This window comes from Mirounga leonina, unplaced genomic scaffold, assembly GCF_011800145.1.
Source record: "Mirounga leonina isolate KUSES-001 unplaced genomic scaffold, KU_Mleo_1.0 Mir_180, whole genome shotgun sequence".
In the NCBI taxonomy this organism is placed as follows: Eukaryota; Metazoa; Chordata; class Mammalia; order Carnivora; family Phocidae; genus Mirounga; species Mirounga leonina.
The window spans coordinates 27,250,032-27,272,945 of record NW_023270469.1 but is presented as its reverse complement, the minus strand read 5'-3'; the positions used below and the strand labels follow the sequence as shown (position 1 = coordinate 27,272,945).

General features: G+C 46.7%; 1 protein-coding gene across 2 annotated transcripts in view; it reads left to right on the top strand.

The window, feature by feature from the left end:
• Nucleotides 1-22,890, top strand: part of NUP93 (nucleoporin 93) — a 112,842-nt gene extending 89,952 nt beyond the window's left edge. For both annotated transcript variants that reach the window (XM_035025165.1, XM_035025166.1), the window contains 16 exons: nucleotides 1,024-1,113; nucleotides 2,662-2,801; nucleotides 7,326-7,458; nucleotides 9,351-9,508; nucleotides 10,662-10,827; nucleotides 11,096-11,189; nucleotides 11,911-12,102; nucleotides 12,899-13,025; nucleotides 13,139-13,211; nucleotides 13,502-13,546; nucleotides 15,364-15,480; nucleotides 16,256-16,374; nucleotides 17,291-17,408; nucleotides 17,838-17,921; nucleotides 19,390-19,518; nucleotides 22,625-22,890. In XM_035025165.1, coding sequence (XP_034881056.1) covers nucleotides 1,024-1,113; nucleotides 2,662-2,801; nucleotides 7,326-7,458; nucleotides 9,351-9,508; nucleotides 10,662-10,827; nucleotides 11,096-11,189; nucleotides 11,911-12,102; nucleotides 12,899-13,025; nucleotides 13,139-13,211; nucleotides 13,502-13,546; nucleotides 15,364-15,480; nucleotides 16,256-16,374; nucleotides 17,291-17,408; nucleotides 17,838-17,921; nucleotides 19,390-19,518; nucleotides 22,625-22,735 — 1,896 coding nt within the window. In that variant the 3' untranslated portion in view covers nucleotides 22,736-22,890. The remainder of the gene's footprint in view (nucleotides 1-1,023; nucleotides 1,114-2,661; nucleotides 2,802-7,325; nucleotides 7,459-9,350; nucleotides 9,509-10,661; nucleotides 10,828-11,095; nucleotides 11,190-11,910; nucleotides 12,103-12,898; nucleotides 13,026-13,138; nucleotides 13,212-13,501; nucleotides 13,547-15,363; nucleotides 15,481-16,255; nucleotides 16,375-17,290; nucleotides 17,409-17,837; nucleotides 17,922-19,389; nucleotides 19,519-22,624) is intronic.
• The last annotated feature ends 24 nt before the right edge of the window (nucleotides 22,891-22,914 follow it).

Genomic DNA, 22,914 nt, shown 5'->3' with positions numbered 1-22,914 from the left:
GAGAGACAGCGAGAGAGGGAACACAAGCAGGGGGAGTGGGAGAGGGAGAAGCAGGCTTCCCGCAGAGCAGGGAGCCCGATGTGGGGCTCGATCCCAGGACTCTGTAATCATAACCTGAGCTGAAGGCAGACGCTTAACTGACTGAGCCACCCAGGCACCCCACCACCTTGTAGTTTAAAAAACATTTTATTTCATCTTTGTAATGCCTCTGGAGGCTACGTGATACTATCCCCCAGATAAAGTAGAGGGAAATAAGGTTCAGTGGGGTCCTGATTCATCTAACCTCACTACTTTGTTCAGTCCTTGGTAGGACAAGGACTTCAGATGCAAAAAGTATAGAACCCACGGGTTTTTACCATCATTATTTTAGTTCTTTTACAATAAAAATCAAAGTAATAGTGGTTTTTCCATACCTTAGATATCACATAGTTCCTTTTTCTCAAGAAAATTTTCCTAAGGAGCAGGGATTCTTTGCTGGAGAAATGGGTTCTCCAGACATGCAGCAACTGCTCTTAAAACCCCGTGGAGGGTTGCAGCCTGACACCCCTTACTCCGGCCACCAGCCTCTGGCTTGGGGCCATTCAGTCCTTTTGCCAGAAGGATTAGCAGACTCTGCCGCAGGTTCTTAGGAAGCAGCAGTGGAAGTCTTCCCATCGTCACATCTTCCCCTTTGGTCCTCGCTTGCTGGGACGGAGGGTCTGCTGGGCAGAGAGGCGCAGCAGTGCCTGTGGTCCTCCTCTACCAGGACAACCCTCCTTCCACTCTTCAGCTGTTAGGAAGGCTGGGGCAGCGGTTCTCTTTGGTGTGTTAATGCTGCTGCCCGAATTTCAAAGGCACATCTGGGAAGCTGGCCACAGGCCTTGCCCTCCAGGCAGGATGGACGGCTCAGCCACATTGAGGAAGGAAAGGTTGGCTGAAGCTTCTGCTGAGCGTTGGGCAGAAGCTGGCTTCAGAACTGCCTCAAGAGGTTTTAAAAAGAGGAGAAAATAGAAATTGTGCCATTTATTTTGCTTTTCATTTCAGATTTATATCTATAACGAGAAGATTGTAAATGGGCACCTGCAGCCTAACCTCGTGGAACTCTGTGCTTCGGTGGCAGAGCTGGATGATAAGGTAGCGCCCGGAGCTAACCCAAGGAGAAACGTGGCATCCGGTGTTCAGATGGGATTAGCAGCTTGCTGACAGGGCAGAAATGTGCTCAAGAGACACCCTGCTCCGTGGAATAAAATGTTAACTGTCCTTCAGAGTTTTATTTTAAATAACTTTGGGTGGTTTTTGATGATGATGCCATGTACATGTATTTTTAATGCATCTTTAGAAGGCCCAGCCAGGATCAGTTAATGGTCACAGGAAGTCTTTGAGCTGTATTGCTTTGAAGTCTTGTCAAGACTCAACTCTTCCCTCACCGGTTTTCCTCCCTAGACAGACTAACTTAGGACTCTATTATAAGAGCTGAATTGTAAAGGTGATACGGTTTTCACATCAGGGAGCCCCTTGAACATTACTCAGATGTGGTCTTTAGGTGCATTCTTTGTATGCTGCTGGTTCCCTTCCTCTCTAACTCCCCATCTTTATTCCTGATTCCTGTCCCTCACTTCTTACTAGTGGCCAATTTTCTCCATCTAGGGGGAAGAAAGTGGATGGGTGGATTGGTGGGTGACCAGGAGGAATAGGAAAAGGAGGGAACGATATAATGGAAGCAAATACTCATACATAGATGATGATGATGGTGATCCTTAAAGATGCATCTGATTTTTTTTTTTTTAATAGTAAAATATAAGGCAGTGCAAGCGAATCTAAAGAATAAAGTTAAGAACCCACCTACCATCTCACCATCTAGAAAGAGTCACATTTGGGTGGATTTTCTACAGTTTTATTTTCTGAGGGAGACAGTGAGAACAGGATTTTCTCTCTTCCTTTGGAAAAAGTGTAAACCTGCTCTTCTCCAATCAGTGCTGTCTTCCAAGGATTCTTAACTTTAGAATATTGCAAAGCATTCAGGGAATCCATTTTTAAGGGGAGATTTACAGCCAGGAGGATTCTGGGGAGAGGGAGTCCCATCTGTGTGGTGGTAACACGAAGGAGAGAATGCCGTTCCTTTCCTGGGAGGCTGTCATGGAGGCGTCTCGAAGGGAGTGAGTGGGAAAGAAAATGGGAGGCTGTGACACTCACAAACCGGGGTGAGAGCAATGGCCCCTGGAGAGTCTCAGGGAGACAAAACCTATATTATTTAGGCTAAACTCTATTTTAAGCCTTAAGAAACTCAAATGGCCTCGTAAGGACTGAAATGCGGCTACTTGATTTTAAACTCCTAGAGCTTTGGACGATTATAAATGTATTCACTCTCTTGTAAGGGATAACCCACTGAGATTCAGTGTTCCTTTTACTGTTGTGTGGTCTTCATTATGTGGGTGGTAATGTCAGACCTGGAATAGTAATCGATCTGAAAGCCAGCTCAGGACAGGAGGGCGCCCGTCGGCGCCGGCAGCGGCAGGGCGGAGGTGCATCTTCTGTACTGAGCTGAAGCCTGAGGGCCTCAGACGGACGACATTAACCCCTTCCCGCTCCTTACCTTCTCTGCCTTTGAGGTCAGAGCCGTGAAGAGCCAGACCGTTTCTCCAGCGCTGCAGCATTGTCACGTGCAGTGTCATTTATGTGCAGAACATCTCGGACATGTGGACCATGGTAAAACAAATGACCGATGTGTTGTTGGTGCCCGCGAGTGATGCCCTGAAGAGCCGCAGCAGCGTGGAAGTGCGCATGGAGTTTGTCAGGCAGGCCTTGGCGTACCTGGAGCAGAGGTAAGGCAGCCCTGGCACGGTGCGGCTGGCTTCACAGTCCCCGCGAGTCAGCCCGTTCTCATGTGTTCTGTAGTCCTCGGGCGAAGTGCTCCATAGCACAGGGTTGAGCAAGGCTGACAGGTCAAATCCTGCTTTCAGAAATGCTTCTTTACCAGGACTGTGTCTGCAACAGGATAAAATCATGGCAAGTGGGAGCGCTGTTAGACTTTTCATTTTTTCTTTCTCTGCGCCCTGGCCCTCAGTATGGAGACATCAGGATTATTAGGCCATAGCCTTGGGCCAGGATCCTGTTCCCTAATGAGGTTCAGCCATTACTCCTTAGGCTCTTTTGTTCTCTCTGAGCATTTTAATTTTTACACCTGGCAAGTCTGTAATTTTACCACCTTCAAGCCTTAGCACAAGTCCTTGAACCTGTATTTTCCTTCTGGCTCTATTCTGTTAATCCCTTCTGCATCTGGATCCTTCCCAGCTGCTAACGCCTGTGATTTGTGCTGGGTTGCTTTGCCATCTCCTCACTAACTGGGGTTGGTCACCAAGGGGGTTGTGGCTGGGCCCTTATGCCCTAACTATTATCCCCTTCGTTGGTAGGGCTTGTGCCATTCATCCCTCCCTGCGGACACTCCTTCCAGCTCTGAATTTGCCAGCAGGGGTTGTCATGAGTGTGCAACAGACCCTCTTTATTTCAGAGGCAGGCTGCTGGGCCCCTCTCTGCTACTTGGAAAAGAGAAAGCGGAGTTGAATACACTTGCTAAATTGCAGCTCTTTCCAGTGAGCCTGTGCGGCTGCCAGTGCCCTTGTCGTGTGGCTGCCCTTTAGCAACAAATAATACTTGGTTAGGAAGTCGTAGGTTTCCTTGTTTATTAACTGAGGTAATTCAGACTTGGTACAGCAGAGAGTAGGTTTTTATACTGTAATAATTATACACAATTGCTACATGAGATGAACACCATCAGACTAGCCTCCATTCCCTTAAGAAAAATCCAGAACTCCCCCAATTTTTTTTTTTTAATTCTTCTTTGCGTTGGCACAAAAGAGTTTATAAAGTATTTTCTCAGGCTTTTGCTAAATTTTTATAATGTAAGTTTTGGATATATTGATCTGCAGCCATAAAGATCCTAATGTATATTGTAGTATTGCTACATGCAGCAAGAGAGTCCAAATTTCTTAGAATATATAAAAACCTTTAGGGTTTTTTTTTAATGGGTATATGACTGTCCATGTCTGCTTATTCTTTAGTAAACCTACTCCTTAACATTGGTGCTTGACCACACCATCAAGCATTCCTTGGTTTTATATCTTGTAAGCCATCCCATTTCATTTTTATTCTTTCCACTTTGCTTATTTAATTTTATTTATTTGTCTTTTAAAATTGTATTTTTCCCTTAATTCCTTTTTTTAATTTTTTTTTTTTTTAATTCATTTGAGACACAGAGAGAGCATGAGCAGGGGAAGAGGCTGAGGGAGAGGGAGAAGCAGGCTCCCCACTGAGACAGGAGCCCAATGTGGGGCTCCATCCCAGGACCCTGGGATCATGACCTGAGCCGAAGGCAGACGCCTAACCATCTGAGCCACCCAGGTGCCCCTTCCCTTAATTCCTTTGGCAGCACTTGGAGCTACTTGGGAGTTTCCTGTCCACAATTATTATAACCTTATTGTCCTTTCATTCTAATGGCGTCACTCCCTGGTGGCATACTTTTTAAGAATTCATTGTCTTCTTTTGATAAAGGGACTATTTCAGGATAGTTATACTTTTGTTTGTTATTTGAGAGAGAGAGAGAACGTTTGGGGGGGTTGGTGCAGACGGGGAGAGAGAGAGTCCCAAGCAGGCCCCACACTCAGTGTGGAGCCTGACGCAGGGCTTGATCCATGAGATCATGACCTGAGCTGAAATCAAGAGTTAGACACTTAACCGCCCCAGTTATACTCGCTTTTGAAGTATTTTTGCCAATGCAAATCTACTGACAGCATGGCAAAGTAGATCCAGTCCCAAGTGATTTTTGCGTACAAGGCTGAAAATATTGAGAAAATACAGGTTTGGTTGATCTGTTCCCTGCTACATACCAGATTCAAAACAGTATATATTTTTCTTAAGCCCTGAAGGAATTCAGGCTGCTTCTTCAACTTAGGCCTTTATCAGCACATGGGTTGTCTTAATTCAAGTCAGAAGAGACTGTAGTGGGCATCTGTTTGTCCCGGCTGCTACGGGACTCGGTCCTCTAATCTCTTTTCCAACCTCTGCTTTTAAATACTTTCAGTGATGGGGGAACTCACTACATTTGTTAAATTGAATTTTGTTTATTTTTCATTATAAAAATGCTACATGCTTATTGTAGAAATTTGGGGAAATGCCAAAAGACCTGACAAAAAGGGGAGAGGTCCCCTATACCACATCCAGAGGCTCCTGTATCTTTTCACTTTTCCTTTTCCCCCGTTTTTGATATATGAATATTTTGTTTGATTTTGTTTTTTACAGTTACGATCCAAATGTGTACAATACGTGGTTTTATGTAGTTTGCTTTTTTAATTCTTGGTCAGTATCATTTTTTGTAACTATCAAATTCCATTGAGTCTATTTGTGTATGTGTGTGTAATTGACATTTAGATGTTTCTCTCTCTTTGTCTCTCTCACACTCTCTCATTCTGTTGTTTTACTTAATCTGGTGTTGAATATCTCTGTGCATATGGAGCACCTGACTTTTTTGAATCAGTCTGTTTTGCTTTGGACAAGAACCATATTTAGAAAGTTTTTTGTTTTTTGTTTTTAAGTTTTATTTATTTATCTGACAGAGAGAGAGAGAGAGCACAAGCAGGGGGAGCGGCAGGCGGAGGGAGAAGCAGGCTCCCTGCCGAGCAGGGAGCCAGTGCGGGGCTCAATGCCAGGACCCTGGGACCATGACCTGAGCTGAAGGAAGACGCTTAACCGACTGAACCACCCAGGCGCCCCGAAAGTTCTTTATTATATTAACCCCATGTTTGGATATCTGTAACTAGAACCATTTCATCTTAGTATGGAAGCACTTTAAAAACACTACAGATTTTAAGGATTTGCAGGGTTTAAAGAAGCATGCTAGCAAGTTAAGTAAAGAGGGAATGATAGAAAATCATTGGCAGCCATCAGTGTGATAATTGGTTCAGCAAGGGCAGCAATGGAAACTGCAAGTACTGGGTAGAAGATTGTTGGTAAACAGAATATCCACATGACTTTCAAGTATTACCTCACAGGGTACTTACCAGTGTCAAAGGGAAAGGTACTTTTATAGTGGTGAAATCTGGTGAACAATACTTTTAACCAAGTGATCAGACCAAATATTACCTGCCCCGTGGTGGGGCTCCATGGGCAGTACCAGCATCCGCTGTCTGGGGATTCTTGGCCAAAAAGTTGAATCTGAATCAAATCATGAGGAAACTGTCCAGCTTGTGGGCCATGCTACCAGACAGCTGGCCTGGATTCTTTTTAAAAGGTCAGTGTCGTGAAAAATGGTGGTAGAGTTGCCCTAGATTAAAGGAACTGGAAGTGGCAGGACAACTAAGTGCCATGCATTTCCTCGCTTGGATCCTGGACGTGGGGGGAGACACACACACTATAAAGGACATTACTGGGAAATTTGAGTGTGGGTTATATTTTAGATAATAACAGTGTACTACTGTTCAGTTTCTTGGTGTCATAATGGTGTTGAGGTTGGGTAGGAGAATGTCCTAGTTCTTTAGAGATATATAGTGCAGTGTTTAAAGATGAAGTAGCCCCTGATTTCCGTATTTTTGCAGAAGGGTGTTTTGTTTTGTTTTGTTTTTACAGATTTCAAATGGTTCAGAAAAAAGTGGGTATATATGTATGTGTGTGTGTATGTGTATATATATGTACATATCTACTTAGAGATAAAACATGTACAGAAATGTTCACACTTGGGGCGCCTGGGTGGCTCAGTTGGTTAAGCGACTGCCTTCGGCTCAGGTCATGATCCTGGAGTCCCTGGATCGAGTCCTGCATTGGGCTCCTTGCTTGGCAGGGAGTCTGCTTCTCCCTCTGACCCTCCCCCCTCTCATGTGCTCTCTCTCTCATTCTTTCTCTCTCTAATAAATAAATTAAATCTTTAAAAAAAAAAAAATGTTCACACTGATGAATCTAGGTAAAGGGTATATGAGCGTTCATTGGGCTATTCTTTTCATTTTTTGTAGGTTTGAAATTTTTCAAAATAAAAAATTTAAAAAGAATCCACCAAAGCATTCAGCTGTGAGCTGAAGCAGTCTGCACATTAGGCCTTAATTCAGTAGAAGTCCACAGTTATGTTCCTCTAGGGATTCTTCTGAGTATTCATGGCGATGAGAAATCTTTATGATGGTCTGCTCCCCACTGGGTAAATAATGTAGTTTGCTTCATTAAGCATGCACGGTTTCCTCTTCTGTGTGAGGTTGGAAGTCCAGGCCCTGCCCTGTGGAGTTCACATCTAATGGCATGGATGTGGACATAGATATGTATATGTGTTTTCAACCTCTCTCGGTTTTTTCTCTTTTCAATTTTTCCAGTTATAAGAATTACACCCTTGTGACTGTCTTTGGAAACTTGCATCAGGCCCAGCTAGGCGGGGTGCCTGGGACTTATCAGCTGGTTCGAAGTTTCTTGAACATCAAACTTCCGGCTCCCTTGCCTGGACTTCAGGTACCGGCATTTTTCTCTGTGTGGTGAGTTACACGCCTGTAAGCAGTCTCTCTCAGATAGGCATTTGCAGTTAAAATGAGGTTATGTCTGCAAACTGCTGTATGGAAAAGAGACCCCAGAGTGTGGGGCTAGAAGGGAGGCTGGGGGGACCTTGGGAGGCTAGTATTGAGCTGGTGGTGGCTGCTCAGCTGAGTGGGGGAAGACACAGGGGGAGGATGCCATTGGATTCTTTTTTTTTTTTTTTTTTAAGATTTTATTTATTTATTTGAGAGAGAGAGAATGAGAGACAGAGAGCATGAGAGGGAGGAGGGTCAGAGGGAGAAGCAGACTCCCCGCCGAGCAGGGAGCCCGATGCGGGACTCGATCCCGGGACTCCAGGATCATGACCTGAGCCGAAGGCAGTCGCTTAACCAACTGAGCCACCCAGGCACCCTGTCATTGGATTCTTGACGTATTTTGAAAGTAGGCCCCATAGGACTTGTTGAAGACTTGGATGTGGGTGTGACAGGCAGAGTCAGGGATGACTCTTGAGATTGTTGGCTCAAACATCTGAAAGATTGGAGTTCAGTATAGTTCCTAGAATGTGACTGTTTTCAGCTTATAGTCCAGTTGGGGGAATTATCTTACAGTTTTTTATACCGTGTGCACAGCACTAAACTGGAGCTTTATGCCAAGGGTGGTGGGATACAGGGGAGGCTGTCTTCATAAAGGAGGTGAGGTTCGCACTGCCCTCAAAGAATAGGGGCTCATCTGCTAGAGGTCTTGGAAAAGGATGTTTCAGGTGGAGGGAACAGCATGAACACATACATGGAGGAAGGAAAGAGTATCTAGCATATCAGGCATGTGGCAGGGCTTGGCAAACATAGGGCCAGCAGGTGAAGATCTGGAGTACCAGGCTAAGCACTGTGGATGTAAAGAGCTCAGAGGGGTTGAAGTGGAGAATTGACACAATCGGATCTGGTTTGGTTTTTTTGGGTTTTTTTAAAGATTTTATTTATTTATCTGAGAGAATGGGAGACAGCATGAGAGGGGAAGGGTCAGAGGGGGAAGCAGACCCCCCGCCGAGCAGGGAGCCCGATGTGGGACTCGATCCCGGGACTCCAGAATCATGACCTGAGCCGAAGGCAGTTGCTTAACCAACTGAGCCACCCAGGTGCCCTCGGATCTGGTTTTAGAAAAAGTCCTGTGGGGGGAAGGGTTGAGGGACCAAGAAAGGAAGTCTGAGACCCACCTCCTTGGAGGAGTTGGGGAGAAGTGGAGAGAAAAGTAATCACAGGCTGCCGTGCAGACGATGACAAAACCATTTTGAGGATAGATAAGCTCGAGTACAGGGAGACTGGGAATGGGGCTGCCTTCTCAGCTCCTCGGTGCCTAGCACTGTGTCCAAAACCAAGATAGTCAGTGGATGGACAACTGACGAATGAATGAGAGTGCCAGTATCCATTTGACTGGTCATTAATAGTGAACATTTTATAAACTCAAGTGCAATAATGATGGTCTCTTACTGCTCAGTAAACGTCTTCAGCCCTTGCTTTGCGAGGGTTGCAAGAATGAGTGTCTGTGAGTTGTCCCAGAACATGTCACCCAGATACTGGCTACTGGGATTCTACAGTGAACCCACATGCTGGCCATCAGTCACCTGGGGCACGTAGTGCTCTCGAGGAAAAGCTCTAGAGCCAGACTGCATTTACCAGCTTTTGGACAAGTTACTTCACATCCCTTTCCCTCAGTTTCCTTGTTTGTAACACAGGGAGGAGGAGGCTATTAATGGTCCCCGCCTAACAGGGTTGTTGTGAAACTGAAGTGACTTTAATGTGAGGAGAGGTGAGTGCATCAGAAAGCCACCAGTTAGCTTTGTTTGCCTGTTTATTTGAGCATCTTTCCTCTTCTAGGATGGAGAGGTGGAAGGCCATCCTGTGTGGGCATTAATTTATTACTGCATGCGCTGTGGGGACCTGTTTGCCGCTTCACAGGTGGTTAACCGAGCCCAGCACCAGCTGGGAGAGTTTAAAACCTGGTTCCAGGAGTACATGAACAGCAAGGACAGAAGGTATGGTGAATTAGATGGTACATCCAGAAGAAGCCCCTTGGAATGAGCAGGGTGGCCTCCACTGGCTTGCCCTTTTACCCTGTGCATGGCTCAAAATACGTTCCTGCTTGGAAAAAAAAATGAAGTTTAGAAAGCAAGTAGAACTGTCTTGGGAAGAGCAGTTGGGAACGTTAAAAGAGCCCCGCTCTGATACTGCTGTCTAGACTTAGATGTGTTTGTGTTTGGGGATTTTTCTGTACTGGTGGGAGGGACTGTGGTTGGGAGCATGTTTTGACTTACTCTGTAAACCCCAGGCGTATCAAGGATGCTTTATAAAATGAAACTCTGTTGTATTCCACTTCATTTAACATTTGGTGCTTTTCCATTTGGCCCACTATGAAAATGTTGTCACACACTTTGTAGCTCAAAGGCTAGAATGAAAAGTTAGTAATTTTGAAATGTAATCATTGAAACTAAGTGAGGGGGTTTTTTTGTTTGCTTTTAGTTCTCTTCCATTAAGGAATTGCTTGGATTAATTTTTCTCTGTATTTTGTTAATGCAATTGGACTTAAGTTCTTATTCACTGAAACCCAGTTTAAATATACGTACATGTATCTGAAAGAAAAGATGGTCACTCCATTTTCTCCTATGGAGTGCTAGAGATACTTTTCAAGGCAGTTTTTTAGGTAGTGTGAATAATGTCATGTCCAGAGATCATCTTAAACCATAAGCCCCTGTCTTGCTCATAGTAGAGTAGGGTTCATGGCTTAGGGTTCCCCTAGGAGACCCCGAGGCAAGGATTGGAGTGCAAGTAGCTTACGTGTACAAGGCAGTGAGGGGGCCAGAGGGGAGCTAAGACAGGTAAGGGAAGGCTCACTCTGGTCCGTCACGGCTTGAGGACTGCTGGGGAGTGGGCTGGAGCGTTAATTCCCCAGCATTTCTGACCTGCCCCTGAAGGTCTTGACTGGAGGAAGCCGGCAGGCACAGAGATGCAGGTGGCTGGTAGCTGCACGTCAGGTTAAAATGGTGGTACCCAGGGGATACGGTTGGGGACAGTGTCTGTGAAGGAAGCCTTCCTAACTCTGTTACGTGGTTGGGACCTGGGGTGCTTTCAAATGCCCTTGAGGGTCTTCAGTGTGTGTGTGTGTATCTGGGTGTTCCCTTGTGTCTTTAGGTTGTCTCCAGCCACGGAAAACAAGCTCCGACTGCATTACCGCAGGGCCCTCAGAAACAACACGGACCCCTACAAGCGGGCCGTGTACTGCATCATTGGCAGATGTGACATCACCGACAACCAGAGCGAAGTAGCTGACAAGACCGAGGACTACCTGTGGCTTAAGGCAGGCGCTGCTTCCTGTGCCCGAACAGGGCATTCACCCCTTCCCTCTGCTCGTGTGCTGCATGCAGCTTGTACCTGCTTAACGTGTGATGCCAGTAGGCGGCTAGGACTGGTACATTTCCTGTCTCCTGAGCCCGTTTTCTGTCGTGTGATTCCCTAGCAGTCCCCACAGCCGTGAGCACGGCTCGAGCTGCCGAGCAGCCACGGCTCTGCGTGCCTGGCTCGTGAAGTAGTTCGTACCAATGCGTGTGTTTCTCTTGGGGGTTTAGTTGAACCAAGTGTGTTTCGACGACGACGGCACCAGCTCCCCACAAGACAGGCTCACTCTTTCACAGTTCCAGAAGCAGTTGTTGGAAGACTATGGTAAGATATCCTAAACAGAGCCACCTTCTCTGTCTTGTCCCCCTAAGGTCACAGCTTAGCTTTCCTGTGGGAGAATCCTTCATCTCTGAACTCTGGGTCTTCGAAGCCTAACTCAACAAAACAGTGATTTTAAATTCAAGTAGAGGCCATGTGAGCTTCAGCAGCGTACGTGATTAATGTGGTCCTCTTTACAGTAAGCTCTTCTCCCTAGTTCTTTGAACTGCTCTGGTAGACGTTTGCTCAGGGAGAGACACAGCGAGGACTTGGCTATTACCTCCTTGTGGGTCTCATAAGGACTGTACCTGAGCACAGATGGGGGTGTGTAAGAATTCTGGGAAGAAGAGATCCCAACGAGTGGTCAGCATCTGTTGAATTCACACACCTGGGAATCTGAGTGAACTGAAGCCTCTTTGAAATCTTCCTTCCTCTCCTTGTTGAGTGTTACCAGGGTGAAGGAGATAAACAGCCTCTCTTACGTAGCATTTTAAGGTCCTGAACTCTGTTCCTCTCCCCCCTAGTGCAGGCGGTCTGGGTTTACAGCACGACCCTACTTGCCAGTGGTGTTGTGAGGGCTGGAGAAGGTTGTAGAGCCAGGTCGTGGTTCCCACGGCCGTCCACTGTGTCTGCCAGGGCCCCTTCGTCCCGTCAGCAAGGGCTTCGGCCTGGGGCCAGGGCTGCTGATCATCCGACTCCTGAGTCAGCTTTGCCTCCTGTCCCCCAGGCGAGTCCCACTTCACGGTGAACCAGCAGCCCTTCCTCTACTTCCAAGTCCTCTTCCTGACGGCGCAGTTCGAAGCCGCCATTGCTTTCCTCTTCCGCATGGAGCGGCTGCGCTGCCACGCTGTCCACGTGGCGCTGGTGCTCTTTGAGCTGAAGCTGCTTTTAAAATCCTCAGGACAGAGTGCTCAGCTCCGTGAGTATTTGTCGGCATGGTGTCACCATAACACCCCCCGCAGCGGGCAGCGGCGAACACATAGCTGCAGCCGGCAGGGATTTGAGCCAACGGTCCGAGTCCTTCTAAAGCGTTGTAGACAGGGCGCCTGGGTGGCTCAGTTGGTTAAGCAACTGCCTTCGGCTCAGGTCATGATCCTGGAGTCCCGGGATCGAGTCCCGCATCGGGCTCCCTGCTTGGCAGGAGCCTGCTTCTCCCTCTGACCCTCCCCCCTCTCATGTACTCTCTCTCATTCTCGCTCTCTCAAATAAATAAATAAATCTTAAAAAAAAAAAAAAAAAAGTTAAAGCGTTGTAGACAGCACTGTACAGAGGCCCAGCCCCGTGGCCAGTCAGACTGCCTGGAGAATGGAGCGGAAGAGGCAGTCCCTAGAGCCGGGAGTCCTGTTCCCATTACGGCCCTAACTGGAAACCCCAGCAGCCACTTTCTGTGCATGCCCACCTGAGGTGGGAGAATCAGAAAAGAGGCAGGAGATAAATGTGGACGAATGTCTGCAGATTCCTTAGCAGTGCAGCAGAACCGCCCCCGTGCACATGCCATAACCAGAGACCGGCGTCCTAGTAATTTACTACAAAACGCCGTTTCCTCCACTCTATGTGGAAAGAAATGGAGGACAGGGTACTGAAGCTTAATGCAAATGTTGGCCAGGCGGCAAGAGTAGATGCTGCTGAGTCTTTGGATTCAGCTCCTGTAGACCCTGGTTGCCTGGGTCAGAGGGGCAGTGTGAGTGTGACCATTTCTTTCCCCCACGGTGCAGTCAGCCACGAGCCCGGCGACCCTCCCTGCATACGGCGGCTGAACTTTGTGCGACTACTCATGCTCTACACCCGCAAGTTTGAGTCTACAGACCCGAGGGAGGCGCTCCAGTACTTTTACTTCCTCAGGTAAAACTCTCTTTTGACCATTTACTTGAGCTGGTTTTGGTTTCTGCCATCCTGAGGACCATTAGGGGCCTCAAGGCCATGCCAGAAATCATATTGCTCTTGTCCCCTTCCAGGGACGAGAAAGATAGTCAAGGAGAAAACATGTTTTTGCGCTGCGTGAGTGAGCTTGTGATAGAAAGTCGAGAGGTGAGTCGGTCCCTCTTCTCTCCTCCCCCACCCTTGATTTGCACTGTGCACACCCGTGCTAACATGATACTGCGTGGTACCCCAACATTGCTGTGGTGGATATGGCCCCGGGGGGTTTCCGTTCTCTTGAGTTTTTTTTGTTTCTGAGAGTGAAAATACTGATTCAGTCTCACTGTGTCCTGGTTTATGTAATACTCTTTCCTGCCTCCCCTATTTTCTTCCCCTCTTTCATCTCCGCAGAATTGTGGCTTATGTCCAGTAAATTGAGTAAACTTTTTTTGTCTCCACAGTTCGATATGATTCTTGGGAAACTAGAGAATGATGGAAGTAGAAAGGTGGGTTAAATGCACCTCTCGTGATGTGTTAGTTTGCAGTTGGGGTTGTATAATTGTCAAAAGAATGTAGTTAGACTTCAGGATTCAAGGTGACAAAGATGCAGATCTGAATGAAATTACATAGTTTAAAAAACAAAGAATGAAAATCCCAGGCCACAAATAATGCCCTTGATTTTAACACACATTTATATTTCTCTTTTTTTTTTTTTTAAGATTTTATTTATTTATTTGAGAGAGAGAATGAGAGCGAGAGAGAGAGCACAAGAAGGGGGAGGGTCAGAGGGAGAAGCGGACTCCCCGCCGAGCGGGGAGCCTGACGTGGGACTCGATCCCGGGACTCCAGGATCATGACCTGAGCCGAAGGCAGTCGCTTAACCAACTGAGCCACCCAGGCGCCCAGCACACATTTATATTTCTCTTTAAAATATGTCAATCTATGATGAGATAGCTTTTTTATCTTTAGTAATCTCTACACCCAATGTAGGCTCGAACTCATGACCCCGAGATCAAAATCACACACTCTTCTGAGTGAGCCATCCAGGTGCCCTGATTAGATAGCTTTTTTATTATGTCCAGAGGACTCTTCATGACTGCCATTTTTTGAGCTGAGAAGGCCACATTTCTGCTATTCTTGGCTCAGAAAATAGGCAAGGAAAGAAACTGTTTAGTGCACCTACTCTCCCCAGATAGAAAAGTTAGCAATATGCTTGACCTCTCTCAGCAGGTAGTTTGTGAGGGCTCAGAACTTCGCACTGCCCCCAGAGATGCAGCTGTGCCGTGAGCCTTAGTGATTCCCCGAGCCCCGACACCGCATGGGGAGGCCTAGCAGAGGGGTAGAGGCCTGGGTGTCTGAAACCAGTCCTGACCCCCCTCGGGCACTCTCCCTGTGGCCTTGGGGGTCCCCTGCCTCTCTCAAGGACTCACTTTCCTCACTGGTATAAACGGGTGGCTTGGACCCAGCAATCTCAAGATGAGCTCACAGGGCTCACACTCTCCGGCTCAGAAGAAAGGCCAGTGACCGTGCTAGTGATGATGGCCGTGCTTCTTGAGCAGTGACATTTGCCAGGCACTGGGCTGAATGCTGTACAGGTATTTTCTAATTTAACCACCACAATAATCCAACAAGGTGCTTTTCAAGTGAGGAAATGGAGGCAAGAGAGGTTCTTTTCCTTAGGATCACACAGCTGGTAGGAGGGGGAACTGGAATTTGACCCTGGAGCCCATGGTCTTCACTCTTGTCCTTTGCTGCCTCTGGGGTGGCAGGAGCAGGCTGCCCTAGCTCTTCTGTGCTTCCTAAGGCCTCTTACACGCTCTTGACCATTGGTTGCTGGTGATTGTGGATGGTGATTTAAAAAAAAAATATATCCTACACCCCTTGCCGTATATTTTTTCAGCACTGAGTTTCTTTTGCCATCTGTCTTAGAAAGCAAATCCAAAATCTTTCCGATATTTTCTCTGAGCCTCCTGAGTTTTCCACCTAGTGCCTATTCATCAGCAAATGTAAGATCATTGGCTATTTCACCTACCCTCTGGATCATTTTGGACAATTAGCAAGCACAGATGTCTTATTGCTGGCTCCATTGTGCCGCCCGTGAGTCTCCTTCCTCATGTGTCGTTTCCTTGGCCCCTTTCATATGTTTAATAGGACCTTACATCTTCAAGAAAGCCAGAGTATAGCTGATGACATATATGCATTGCCCAGGGCGAACATTTTCAGTGAAAGTAGTTTTCAGATTCCAACTGCTTCTCTGTGTTTAAAATAACAGCTCTGTGCACCCGTCTCTCTCCTCCTCCCCTTCCGTAATTTGTCTTGTCAGCCTGGAGTCATAGATAAGTTTACTAGTGACACAAAGCCTATTATCAACAAAGTTGCTTCCGTGGCAGAAAATAAAGGCCTGTTTGAAGAAGCAGCAAAGCTCTATGACCTTGCCAAGGTAAAATGTGCCCTTTTCCTTCTCCTTACTTAACAGATCTGCCGGCCTTTTGGCATTAAATGCACAACCGTTTTGATGACGCCACTGCTGTACCACTCTCCTGCTAAGGCTCCTAGTGCTTAGGCAGCTAATGATCCGGTCAGGGTGAAATTCCCATTTTACAGAATTATTTCTGCCCATAAGGTATTTCTGGCCAAACAGGAGTAACATATTGCAAGGATATCCTGCAGGCATTGAGCTCTCGTCTCACTTGGCAGCAGAATAAACGTCCATCACGTTTCGATGGTGAAACTTTGGGTGAAAATGCCTTCCTGCTTACCCTTCTGGTAGCCACAGACATGCTGGTGAGCCCTGTATGTTAGGGAAGGGAATGACAGCTGAGGCATTTTGAGAGAACTAGAATAAGTATTTCCACATAAGAACATATGGTGACTGCTGATCATTGTGTGGCCTAAAAAAGAATATGTTCTTTTTTTTTTTATAAACTGAGAAAAGTAGGCCAAAAGGAGGTTTATAATTCATTTTCTTAAATTTAAAGATGTTTTGATTGGCTTCTTATTTCTAATTAAGATGTAGAAAAATGTACAAACATGAAGTGTACAGCTTGGCAAATTTTCCGAGGGTATATATCTGTGACCGTCATCCAGATCAAGATACAGAACCATTTTTATCCGTCATCTCAGAAAATTCCCTCTTTGGGTTATTTTGTTTTTCCTTTTCTCTTTTCCTGATTATTTCATTGATTCCTTCCTTAATTTTAAAAACAATTGAACAGAATGCTGACAAGGTGCTGGAGCTAATGAACAAGCTACTCAGCCCTGTCGTCCCCCAGATCAGCGCACCACAGTCCAACAAGGAGAGGCTGAAGAACATGGCGCTCTCCGTCGCGGAACGGTAAGGCTGAGAGCTGGCTCCGGGGCTCTGCGGGGGCCCAGTGCCAGCACCAGGCCGCCAGTGCCCGCCAAGTGCACCTTCCGCTTCACTAGTCACATCAAGTAGTCTCCCAGAGACTCCCCATCCCTCCAGCACTGTTGAGAGTTCCTGTGTCCCCACGTACCAATACTTGGTACTATCAGACTTTCAGAGTTGCGCTAGAAGGCAGGGTATGAAACTGTATCTCAACATTCTAATCCTGCACGTTGGGTTTAATTCTAGGCATTGTATTCCTCTATATACTGTTTAATTCTAGGCATTGTATTCCTCTATATACTGTTAGCAGCCGTCTCCAAGACATTTTGGAACAAAGCTAGTGATGGCTAGATGGGGGAATTCTTAGAGGGGTAGTGGCCAGTGTTTAAGAATCTACCTTCCTTCCTCGGTGAGATAACTGAGTTATCAGACTTTAACTGATGGAACTCCCAGGCTGAGGCAACAGTCATTACTTTTTGTGCCCTCTACAGATACTCCTAGTCAAGTGACCCAGAGAAAACTGGGTTGGAGATGCTTTCCTGGGGTAGCACAGAAGAACACTCCTTAGCAGACAGTCCATTTAGCAGACAGTCCCCAGTGGTGGCTGCCGGGCTTTTGGTCCATCAGAACCTTTCACCCTTCCTGGAGATTTGGATGCTTGAGATGGTGGCTGAGGCTAGAGAAGCGTTGCTTCATGCAAAATGTTTACAGATGGATTCATAGCAAATCCACCATTAACTTCTTGGCCATTTGAAAAGAAACACTACTTTTCACTCCTTAAGTCACCTCCCCTGGAGATTTCAAGAGATTCTGACATTTTTCAAATGCTATTCTAAAGTTACAGGTTGCACAGAAATTCCATAATTACCCCGTCCCCCCTTCCCTCTTTTTTGTCTTTCAGGTATAGGGCTCAGGGAATCAGTGCAAATAAATTTGTGGACTCCACATTCTATCTTCTGTTGGACTTGATCACCTTTTTTGATGAGTATCACAGTGGTCATATCGACAGAGCCTTTGATGTAAGTTTCAAGAGGGGTGTTTGAAGTGCGGGTTAATGTATGCCCTTGGAAATTCAAAACACTTAAAACAAAGCAAATGTTACCACATTCTTTGCCTGTTAAGCAAAGAAGACAAGCATGATCCTAGGAGTTGAAAGGGGATTTCTGTGTTGCTCTTTTTTCTTCTTTTTCTCCCCTATTCCTTTCCCCATTAGTCTGAAAACTGGAGGTTGTTCAAAGTAACTTGAAATCTCGGAATTTTATAATTGCCTCAGAAAATGAGGTTAGGAATTAAGTTAGCAAATTAGAGTCAAAGCCTCTGTGTATATGAGGGAGCAGCATTTTCTATTAAGAAGCCCTTTATAACATGTTAGATGCTGTCTGTCTAAGGAGATGAAATGACTATGATGGTTGTATCATACAGGGCTGTTGGGGTTTTGTTTTAAACAGATAATTGATCGTTTGAAGCTGGTGCCCCTGAATCAGGAAAGTGTGGAAGAGAGAGTGGCTGCCTTCAGAAATTTCAGTGATGAAGTGAGTCCTTTTCTTTCTGCGTTATGAAATTTTTTTTCCCCACTTCTGCTGAAAGCTTTTGTTTTAATGTAGCTGATAACGTTAAGAGTCCTTGTACAGTAACCACCCAGACTGAGTTTTCTAAGGTGAGTCCAATTTCAGATATCTGGGTTGGTTTTTCTGTGAGTACACCTATCCCCATCAGATTATTGTCCAAATTCCTGACTCAAAAAACAGTCGCTTTAGCGATTACATTTTCTTGGGGGAACAGATTTCTGGTTGATCTGTGAGGTCTGATTTAATTCTGTGTTATCTACTTGTTCTAGAGGGTGTCTTAGTACTTAATTCTGATCTTCTTTAAGTAGTTCCCTTGAGTGTCTGAAACATGTACCATGATGTACTTCCTTCCTTCCCTTCTCTGAACTGTTTTGTCTTGAGAAGGAGAGCAGTGACCATGGACTCAGTTATCATGAGCCCATGACCCTCCGAGCCACTGTCTCTCTGAAGGGTTTCTAGCATGTTGCCACCATCTAGCCCAAGGGTACTCAGTTGGGCTGTACACTGGATTACCAGGAGAGCTTTAAAAAATCTTCATACCCAGGTCCTACCCCCAGAAATTGTGGTTTCTCTGATCTAGACTGGCCTCTACATGCAGTTCGGGTAAAACTCTTCTTTAGAACCACGGACACCCCAGGGCCAGCTGTCTGGCTCTGGGGTGTCACGAACAGTGTTTCCATTTAAAGCTGTTACTCCTTAAGCAAATACCTTTTATGAAAACATGTTTCTGTTTTAGAGGAAGAAGGGAGGCCAGCTTCTGTACACGTTGCCTGCTGTGGTACTCCCAGTTTAGAGGGTCTTACCCCTTGCCCACCTGCCCTTCATACCTGGTATCCGTTCCATCCCAGCCCCTTGCCCTTTTGTTGTTTCTTGCCTTCTCCGGGATGGATTGTTCACTGCGTTAGGGACTGAAGTGGTGCACCTGCCCTGCCCTTGTAGGCACTCCCGAGGACTCTGCCAGGGCTGTGCATGCACAATGGAGACAGTCGGGCAGGTCTAAGCGGGCAGTGGTGGGGACTGGAGAACTAGTGTGTGCCTCCCTACCTGCTGACATTGAAATCCACATCCTTTGCTCATCACTCTGCTGGCCAGTGCAAGCGTACATAGTGGCCAGATATGGTCAACATGCGTTTGGCTCACTGCCCCCACTTAGGAGGGGTGGCATGAAGAAAGGAACAGAAGAGTGACCCACCTCGCCGGAGCAGCATTGCCTGGGTTTTGCTCTCACGCTTGACATTTTGGTGCCATTGGCTACTTTTTGGTGACCCTGTGGTTCTCCACCTGGCAGCTGTGGGAAGTGGTGTGCCCAGGCCTGCCTGGAGCGTGCCCCACCCCACCCCCAACACACGCACACACACACACACACACACGCTTGTTGTCAGCCCCAGGACTTGGTTCTTTTTCCTTACTTCATGTGTTTTTCTCTGCGCAGATCAGGCACAACCTCTCAGAAGTGCTTCTCGCCACCATGAACATCTTATTCACACAATTTAAGAGGCTTAAGGGGACAAGTCCATCCTCAGCATCCAGGCCCCAGCGAGTCATCGAGGACCGTGACTCTGTAAGATCCCAGCATTGGCCAGAACCATCGCTGAGAACCACCTTTCTGGTCTGCCTTCTGTGCCACCTCATGAGACCCCTGCTCCTGACCCCAAATGCTCTTTTTCCTTACGCTTAGCAGCTGGGTAAACCCTGTGTCAGGAGTCTCTCAGAAGGAATTGAACATTAATGGTATTGCCGTTCTTCTCAGGCTTTAAAAAAAAAAGTGAAGTCTGTCAATATAATTTTTTTTTTTTTTAAGAGAGCATACTCAAACCATGGCTTGGGGGAGGAGAGAAGGGGGTAGAGGGAGAGAGAGAATCTTAAACAGGCTAAACGCTCAGCGTGGAGCCCGACGTGGGGCTCAAGCTCACGACCCTGAGATCCTGACCTGAGCCGAAATCAACCAACTGAGCCACCCAAGCGCCCCATGCAAATACCGCCTTTTAAAAGAATCAAACAATACCAATTTGTAGTGATTCCATAGGACTGTCCTATGCATTTTATTTATTTATTTTTTTAAAGATTGTATTTATTTATTTGACAGAGAGACAGCTAGAGAGGGAACACAGGCAGAGTGGGAGAGGGAGAAGCAGGCTCCCCCACCAAGCAGGGAGCCTGATGCGGTACGCCCAAAGACTGAGCCACCCGGGCGCCCCTGTCCTACGCATTTTAAAATGAAAAGGTTATTTATGAGTCTGAGCACTTTCAGCAGAACCATAAGTACTTTTGGTCAACACGTGAATTCGATGCAAACCCTTGTTTCTATTCTCATCTGAGCCTCACAGTGACCCCAGAGAGGTCCCTATGGCAGTCATTGTTAATCCCCATTTTACAGCTGAGGGAACTGAGGCCCAGAGTCAGGAAGCAGTGTGTTTTTGTGGGCCCCTCAGGGGGAGGTGAAGGAGCCGTGTCTGAAAGTGTCCCTTTCCGCTGCTTGTGGGGCCTCCCTCCAGCGTTGTGTGGGTCAAGCCAAGTCTGGGTAGAGGCCTGGGACTCACAGGGCATATATTGTCCAGTTGATTTAACAAAAGGGCAAAGGTGTTTGACCCAATTAAGAGTACCTTCCCCTTGACTTCCCCATGTAGTCTTCTGCCTCCAAGGGTGTCTGGGCTCTCTGCTGTGATCCCACAGGCACTTCCTGACAGAACTGCTGTGTAATGAATGATGGTGGAACTTCTCATCTGCAGCAGCGTAGAGAGCGATGCTTGGACTGGTCCCCTGGTGGTAGGCCCATCCGTGTGTGCCCCCGAGGCAGCCTCTGGTCTCCCATCCACCCTGGGACAGGCAAGAGCCTGAAGCACATAAAAAGTAAATGTCAGGAGATGTGCCAGCGGTGGGCTCAGCATGTCTGGCCTTGGCAGGCAAGTGGTGAAGTGGTGGATGTTTCTGGTGCTCCATGTGCTGCTCACAGGCCAGAGGAGGGCTTTCCCGCAGAGTGGAGCCGTGGCCTGGCGGGCCCTTGTCCCGCATTTGAAGGGAACTGTTGCAAGACCAGCTGAACTCACATTCTGTGTGTCTTAAGCTCTCTTTTAGGCACTTAGTTTTTAAATATCACGAATAAAGCCATTCTGTCTTCCTCTCACCCACTACTCCTTTTTTTATGAAAAATAGGGATGCGTAGGGTCAAGGAGAGACTTCTGTGTAAAAGCTGCCTGCCCAAGGAGTGGCTTCATGGTTTAAAGTGCAGTGCTGCCCACTAAGGGGATGAGCCCCTTTGCCTGAACACCCCTAAAGTGTATGTAAATAGCTTTAAATCAGGCATGAAAGCTCATGTACTTTTTTTTCTTTTTTTTATATTTATTTTTTTTATTCTTATGTTAATCCCCATACATTACATCATTAGTTCTAGATGAAGTGTTCCATGATTCATTGTTTGTGCACAACACCCAGTGCTCCATGCAGAATGTGCCCTCCTCAATACCCACCACCAGGCTAACCCATCCTCCCACCCGCCCATGTACTTTTATATACTTTTAAAGAAAATCTAATGGCTGCTCTCATAAAGTAAACATTTCTTTTGGTTTGGACATTAATTAGGACATATGCTTGCCAGTTTATTTCACATATCAGGTAAAAATCCCTTGGCTTTCAGTTTTCTTGAATGGTCCTTAGGAAGCCTAGTAAGTGACCCTTGGGTTTTCCTTAAAAGTCTTGTTACTGGTCTAAAAGATGTTTGTAGACTTTCCCTTTCTATTCCAGATACAGTTTCCTTTCTTGCTGCTATAAGCACCCAGCACGTCTCAACACGAGGCAACCTGAAGCTATTCTTCTAAGTTTCTTTATTCCAGATTTAGTAATTTATCACCTGGAAATCGGAGTGAAAGTTGTTCCTTTTTTTTTTTTTCCTGTTACTGGAATCGCCTGAATTAAAATCTTGTTCCCGGGGCGCCTGGGTGGCTCAGATGGTTAAGCGTCTGCCTTCGGCTTAGGTCATGATCCCAGGGTCCTGGGATCGAGCCCCGCATTGGGCTCCCTGCTCCGCAGGAAGCCTGCTTCTCCCTCCTCCACTCCCCCTGCTTGTGTTCCCTCTCTCACTGTGTCTCTCTCTGTCATATAAAAAAAAAAAAAAATCTTGTTCCCTCCTGGAACAATCTAAGAATCTCATAAATATTATTGCCTAGGAAAAGAGGGCCCAGCACTTAGGAGGGAAGAAATGGGAGAAGTGAAAGGAAGGAAAAGGGAAGAAGCAGGAGAGGAAGAGAGCTGGAATGGGACTGGACACTTTTGTGGGGGCCTGAAAACCTCAGATCCCCACACAGGCAGGTCGGCAGAAACCAGCCAGGAGAGAGCAAGAGACGTGGAGAAGTAGAGCAGGGCATCTGAAGCATGGGGCTGCATCTGAAGCTGGTCGCATGTGGCAGGCGAGGCAGCTTGCCTGGCAAACCACATCTGTCTTTTGCTTAGTAGAAGGAACTTTGCTTTGGAACTGGGGCCCCAGTGGACGAGCTTTGCTAACTGCACCATGCGGGTGGCATGACAGTTGAGGGTCAGACTGTCATCCACCCATCAGATATCTGGCCCTGACACCAAGGGGTAGAAAGTGGAAGACCATGGTGATTGCTCCCCGGGTAGTGCCCTGACTTGGAAGTTCATCAGTTTTCTTCTCTTCTTTCCCTTTCTCTCAGCAACTCCGAAGCCAAGCCCGAGCCCTGATCACCTTTGCGGGGATGATACCCTACCGGACGTCTGGGGACACCAATGCAAGGCTGGTGCAGATGGAGGTCCTCATGAATTAAGTGCAGTGCTTTGAGGGGTTTCTGGGACTGCAGGCTGTCAGTATCTCGGGCGCATGAGCCCACTGGGATGGGGTTTCTGGTTTTGTTTCTGTTGTTTTGTTTTGTTTTTTGTATTATGTATTTTTGTCAGCACCAATAAATTTCTTTGTATTTGTTTTCACATTCTTTTATTTTCATTG